This window comes from Egretta garzetta, unplaced genomic scaffold, assembly GCF_000687185.1.
Source record: "Egretta garzetta isolate BGI_Z169 unplaced genomic scaffold, ASM68718v1 scaffold309, whole genome shotgun sequence".
Classification (NCBI taxonomy): Eukaryota; Metazoa; Chordata; class Aves; order Pelecaniformes; family Ardeidae; genus Egretta; species Egretta garzetta.
Window position 1 is genome coordinate 66,352 of NW_009260764.1, and position 6,864 is coordinate 73,215.

General features: G+C 47.7%; 1 protein-coding gene across 1 annotated transcript in view; it reads right to left on the reverse strand.

Moving 5' to 3' along the window:
* The window catches only part of LOC104132770 (sodium channel protein type 8 subunit alpha), a 47,922-nt gene extending 41,585 nt beyond the window's left edge, over positions 1-6,337 (reverse strand). The window contains 1 exon segment of the mRNA XM_035901510.1: positions 6,055-6,337. Coding sequence (XP_035757403.1) covers positions 6,055-6,330 — 276 coding nt within the window. The 5' untranslated portion in view covers positions 6,331-6,337.
* Positions 6,338-6,864: the final 527 nt, after the last annotated feature.

Here is a 6,864-nt window from a genome sequence, read left to right on the forward strand (position 1 = left end):
ACGGTGGAGCAGATCTCCACCTGTAGCCCATGGAGGACCCCATGCCGGAGCGGGTGGATGCCTGAAGGGAGGAGGCTGTGACCCCGTGGGAAGCCTGCGCCAGATCAGGTTCCTGTCAAGCCATTGCGGACCCGTGGGGGGACATGCGTCTTTTGCGACGTTTCGTCTTCGGGAGGAACAACTATGAGTACCGAAGCCCTACTTCCCAGGAAATGGCTGGGCATCGCCTGCTAATGGGAAGCAGAGAATAAAATCTTGTTTTCTTTCCTTTTGCTACTGCATGCGGCCTTTGCTTTTGCTTTTTCTTTATTAAACTGCCTTTATCTCGACCTACGAGTTTGGGGTTTTTTTTCCTTTCCATCTCATTCTCTCCCCGCCTGAAGAGGGGAGTGATAGAGCGGCTTGGTGGCACCTGGCATCCAGCCAAGGTCAAACCACCACCCCTTGGCACGCGGGAGTGATCCCATGGAAACACACATTTTCAGTAGCTGTTTCACAAGGATCGACCCAGAAAATTTGGCATTCCCCACCGCAATATCAGCTGTTTCATCCGACAATCGGGGCAATCGCCTACCAAACATGAACTCTACGTTCTGCCTGCCGGCTCAGCCCTTCAGCTATGACATGACTTTACATAAGGCAGCTCCTTGTTTTCTCTTCCGTCCTCTGCCCAGCTTTCTCTTCCTAGACCATAAGGCTGGTTGAACTTACTCCTGCCTATAAAGCCCATCAAAACTGGGCCTCTCACTACAACCGTAGCACAGGTAAGGTGCGGTACATTCCAGCCTGCTCACCGATCCTGATGATTCCAAGATCCACTGCTCCAGTTCCCTTCTGTATCTTCTAAAATCCTGGGTGAATCTCTGCTTGCCCTTGTCAATAGAAAGAAGAGCCCCAAAGCCAAAAATTGTCTGGCAATTTAAAACCTTATCTTAGTTTTTCTTGATGCTGCTGACATATTAAAACTCAATTTCAAAATGGCTGCACGCTCTTAAAATGCTTGCTGGTTCAGGTCCAAGAACATCCTTAAGCCTGTTTAAGATCTGCTGAGGCAAAGCTCAAGACTCAAGAGAAAGGCGGTACCTGGCGAAAGGCGTTTTGCAGTCGTCATCTTCTACGAGATGAAGTCCGGTTGAACTTTCAAAAGTCTCGCTTTGTTGTTAAGGAGCTGTGAAAAAGGCTCTGTCCCCTTTGGTTTGCTTAAGGTTGGCTGGGAAGCTACGCTTTGCAGAAACCGTAGAAATGGGTCTCATGTAAAAAGATCGCAAAGGATAAACCTTCTCTAAATCAGCTGGCAAAACAGTGCATTAAAGAAGCTATGCTGGAGAGCACGGCAGAGCTAACCAAGGGATGGCAAATGGCATTCCAGTTATGTGAAGATTTAAAATACCCTTGCTTCACGCCAGTTTTACATGAAGCATTTCTGTAATGGCTGAAGAGCGAGGAGGAGTGGGCAGAAGATTTAAGAAGAAAACAGCTTTACGAAGAGCCTAAGAACATATGGAACCGCATTCCTACGGCGGTAGCTGACGATTGCCTTACTCTCCGCGCTAAGCCAGAGAGAGCAGCGACTTTCTGACGACACCCTCAGCAAGTTACTTTAACATCGCTATTTTCAAAATGAATTTACAGGGAACTCTGGCACCCTGTAGGCTGAAGCAGTATCTACAGAATTAAATGCCAATGCAAAATACTTTTCAAGCCTGTTTTGGCTCAGAGATGTTACTTCCTAATACAGAAAACGCATTATTTAGTATTTATTTTTCCGTCCTCCCCCAAAAAGGGGACAAATTTATTCTTTCTTAGCAACTCACTCTTCACCACTGAAAAGCTTACGGGGAAAAAACTATCTGCCGTGTTTTGCTCTTGCTGTAATCTCCTGTTTCAAGCCCAACACAGGAAACACCCTTGGACATTTTTTGGAATTTATCAAATAAAATGTTCCTGAAAGAGGTATTTTTAAAAATAAATATTGTTCAACACGCGATACTGAGAAACCGATCTGGCTTTCGGTTTTAACGACACCGCAATCTGCCTATGTAAGGACATTCATGCTGTCTCCGAAGCGGAAATGATTCTCCTTCCTTCCACCCATCACCAGTGGGTTGCAGCTATTTAGGTGACTGCAGCAGAGATTCTCTCGCCTCCCGGTCTGTGCCACACTCGGCATACCCTGATCACAGCACGAAAGCTCCGCTTGCTACGGCAACGCCTGGGACTGGATGCAAGCAGTGCCGGGGTCTGTCGTCTCACGAAAAGCCATACAACCGCAAACAACCCCGTTACGCTTTGCCTGCCATCCAACAGCCAGGAAGGATGGGAGAAGACGCCTGGCAGGCGTTATGCTCTCCTTCGTTCTACCACGACAGCAGGGAGGATAGCTGGGAAGGGCGCCCTGGCTTTTCCTGCTCCTTTTAAGCCTACCGGAGAGATGGAGCGGAAGAAAAAATAACATTAAACATGCAAGACCTGGAAAAGGTAATTAGCTTTTGGATAGAAGGATAAAAGGCTGGTTTTGAGATGGTCCCGATTCTTCCCTCTGCGGCAGTCCCTTCACCGAAATGCAAACCCCATTAACGGAGTCGTTAAAACAGAAGCCACAATCCAAGGCTCCTTGGAGCACATGCCAGGGCCAGGCGTGCCTCCCGCATGCTGGTCTCTCACATCCCTGTAATTTTCCCAGGTCCACGCAGTCAAGGTGACATTCTGGACCAGAGGGCCCATTTCCAAACTGCACATGTGACTTGACGAAGTTGCAAGTCACTCCATTGGCACATACGCACTGGAAAGATCCTCAGGTGCTCATCTGCAAGCTGTAGGTGACCTCAGACACTCCTGCTCCAGACTCAGATGTTCACGGATCTATCGGCAGTCTTGTACAGCTGCAGGGTTGACTTCTCCACTGAAACCAATCCACCTAAACTTACACACGGTCGCAATTCCCAGACTATTCAGGGTCCTTCCACTGCCTCGTAAATGGAGCCGTTGCAGGAACATTAGCACCTTGACCTTGTTCTGGAGCAAGAATGAGATTCATACTGAGCAAAATGGAAGTTACCGGAGGAAAATGATCACAGCCTGGCAAAAATCACGTTCAATGGGATAGAACAGGGCGAGGAGTTGTTCAGTAGGAGCGATAGCCCAGGCCATAAATGGAAGAGAAGGAAAGAGAGGTCTAAAAGATGGAAAAACATTTCAAAAAATAAATACTCATAAGGTTGTGGAAATAGGAGGATGATGATCCCTACCTCTTGCTTAAGCAAACACTAGACTCGACTACGAGGCCATCGGCTGCTTTCCTTTCCTTGCCAGGGATGCCCACAGAGGTAGCTTTCCTGAATTTTGTTTGCACAGGTAAACAAGGAAGGTCATGTACCTGCCTTTTGATTTCTTTAACTGAAATGTTTCGGGTTTTCACAAGAAATATCATGGGCAAGTACTACCCGTGTGCTTCAAGCCAGGCACTGGAAGGCGATTGCTATTTGCAAAACAAAGGATCATGAAAAAATGCCCTCTGGTACTTACATAAAGACAAAAAGGAGCAAAAATACTTCCAAAATTTGCTACCTGTGGGCAAAGGGACTTTCCTGATTCTCCTCAGAGCCATTACTCCCATTTTGCGAAATGAAACTGAGCAGAGAAAAGAGAAGCAGCTCAGCCAAAACCATCGCTTGCGGGGCTGGGCTCCGAACCCAGGAATTCTGACTCCCTGTACCACGGTTCTGTTTCTAGGTCACGCTGTTTCTCCTTTAAATATCAGTTAACAGGCCACGGGAAAGTTCAGGTTCTCAGTTAAAACGCAGTTTCAATTTCCATAGATAAACCAAGATCACTGTGTCCTACTGCAAGGAAAAGCAACCAGCTGATTTGTTCCTATGCATGCTGTACATCTAGCTTGAAAAGAAAAGACCTATGATGCAAAGCCTTCTGGCAAATGCTGGAGAGGGGAAAAAAAAAAGAAAAAAAAAAAAAAATCTTGGAAAACTTCCCATGATTCAAGCAGATTCGCAATTCCCGATGATTCAGAGAAGGGCCTTTTTTAATGGCCTTAAAAAAAATTTCTTTGTGGGAAGTCACTGACTATTTGAAGCAGCAAAGCAGTAGCGCGCACCGAAGCCATCGCCATCCGGAAGTGGATGCAAAAGAAACAGAGCCAGTAAAATGTTAATCCAGTGTTTACGGGAAGAGCAAGGCTCCTTTCACAGAACAGCAAGTACGAGGTTGGCAGGGCTGTGCGAGCTGTGTCTCCCATCTCCAGAACCTTCCCCTCCATCTGCAGCTGCTCCAGCTCCGGGGAGAGCTCCCGTCTCCGCACGGCAGGCACAGCGAGCGAGCAGAACTCGGCAAGCGGCTACGCGCAGAAATGTGGGGCTCTCTTCTGGAGACGTGACAGATGCCTTCAAAGCTGGGAATGAGGCTTATTTTTCCCTAAAAATGAAAGATTTATTAATAGCATTGCGTTGGGAGGCAATTATGGAGACTGATAAAGCGTGAGGGCTAACGGGGTTCCCCTCTGCCTCCTACTTCTGGTGGAACATCCAGACAAGCAAGAAGCCTTTGCCCAATGCTCCAGGGCATGGCAGCGCCCACTGCCCTTTCAGCGCTGCTCTCCTATTTTAGCTAGAAAGAACAGGGCCCCGTCCTCCCACATACACCGCCTGTCCAACTTCATGACCACCAAGAGGGCGCAGAACTCGCCTGCTGGGATCTGCAGCGACGTTTCAGAACCTCTACTTCAGTTGGGTGCAAGCAGCCACATGCAGCTGGAGGTCCTGGGAACTGCTCTTCAGCTCCATGTCTCTCTTTCACAGCCTGGCCACACCAAAACCAGGCAACACCGGGTTTGTTTAATAATGAAAAAATATTTGTTTAATAAAGAGAAAATATTTCGGAGGGATAAGGTAAGCCACCTCCTTACCAGCAACAGCAGCTGCCAAGATGTTTCCCAAGTACAACGTCCACCCGAACACCAGTCTGCCTGGTGTTCACCACGTACGCCGTGTTTCAGAGCCCTGGTCTGAGTCGGTACCTGTACTCCCAGCACCACCGACACCACAAACAAGTGATAAATTCCCTACCGTAAACGCAGAAAAGAGTGACCAGTTATCGCCCACGTTAGCGGCAAATTCAGTTATTTCAGGCGAATAATGCCCTGCCACTCACAGAATCACTTCCGAGCGTGGCAAGGGATGTCTGCCCCAACACCAAGTCATGAAGCATCCTGATACCCACGACAACTTACTGATTTTACAGCCACCCTACCCAAGTTTCGAGCGGTCACATCACAACCGTTGCCACATACGCGGTCAAACCTCCAGCTTCTCAAGTGGTGCAGCTAAGCCCGAGGTATAGATGGTAATTATCTCATCCAAATGAAATTGCTATCGAAGAGAGCAACGGAATTAAAGAGCAGAAAAGAACCTCGGTTTTAAGTCATCGAGCCTTCTAAGAAAAATCAGTGATCGTGCTCTTCCTTATTTCACCAGCAGAAGATCCCTCCCCTCCATTTCCAGCACAGCGCTTGCTTACTCACCGCTTCCCTCAGGACACCACTTCATTTCTTAATACACCTCGGCACCCATAAATGCCTCCTGCCACATCACCGTAATTCCACAGACAAGTATTTGTTAAAATAAAAATGAGGAAGATGAAAGCGAGTCAATTAGTTTATCTCACTTCTTTTTGTGTCATGATTCTAGATCCCACTGCTTCACAATGACCAAGTTATGAATTCCATGCAAGTAATGAATTACACACTTAAAACCATTACCCCTCGGTTAAATTCTTATTGTCCTCATGGTTAGAATGGGCACATTACCACAACTTGATCTGTTTTTAGTTTCCAGACCTTGTTCTCCTAACTCCATCCAAGCAGGCGCTTAAAGATTGACCATATAATCTCTATTAAACCTCAAAGAAAAATATATAACAAAACAAACCAAGCGAACAAGCCCCATCCAAAGACTCCATTCTTTGTCTTCTACTTAAACCATACCCAAACCTGCAATTTCCTAAGAAAAAGGCGGTTTAGCGACTTCTTTCTTGCAGACTCACTTTCTGGGTCATATAATAAGGGTCAAAGTCCTCCAGCGGAACAGCAACCAGGCCTTTTGGGATGTCCCCGTAGATGAAAGGCAAATTCTTCCCCGCCTCAAGGTCACTGTTTGGTTTTGGTTTGCTGTCTTCATCGTCATCCCGGTGGCTGCTGTCTTGCTTTGGACGCTGCTTCTTTTTCAATTCTGCAATGTGTTTCTCAATGTTGGCCAGAGACTCCGGAGTGAAGGGTTTAAAACTATCAGGGCCTGGTGGTGCGAGCAGCCGTGCTGCCATCTTTTCATCCTGCAGCAGCTTCTTTAGTGATGTTGCACCCCGGACAGGTCAGCTCTGCAGGGGAGCAAACAGCACAGGCAGAACAAAGTCAGTCACGGCAAAACCCGACAGGCAAAGCAAATAGCACCGAAAATCCAAAAGCGACCCGGGGCTTCGGCTCCTCCCCGAGCGAGGCAAGCAGACCCACTGCTTCTCAGTCCCAACCCAAGCCACCGGGGGAACGTGCCTGTCCCGTCCCTGCCCGCCGCGCTCCATCACCCAGGCTTTGCAAGCACAAGCAGGAGCGGCGCACGGGCCTGGGTCTGCGACAGCCACGCCGGCGGCTGCCCCGATTCGGGCGTCTCCTGAACACGAACTCTGGAGTACAGAAAGCGCTCTGAAAAACAACTTTCTCAAACCCAGGATTTTCCTGCAAAAATGATTCTACCGGCCATTGCTCTCTAGCAAACTGAGTATTAGGTAAAAACTGATTATTAGATAAAAACTGAGTATTAGGTAAAAACTGATTATTAGATAAAACCTGAGTATTAGGTA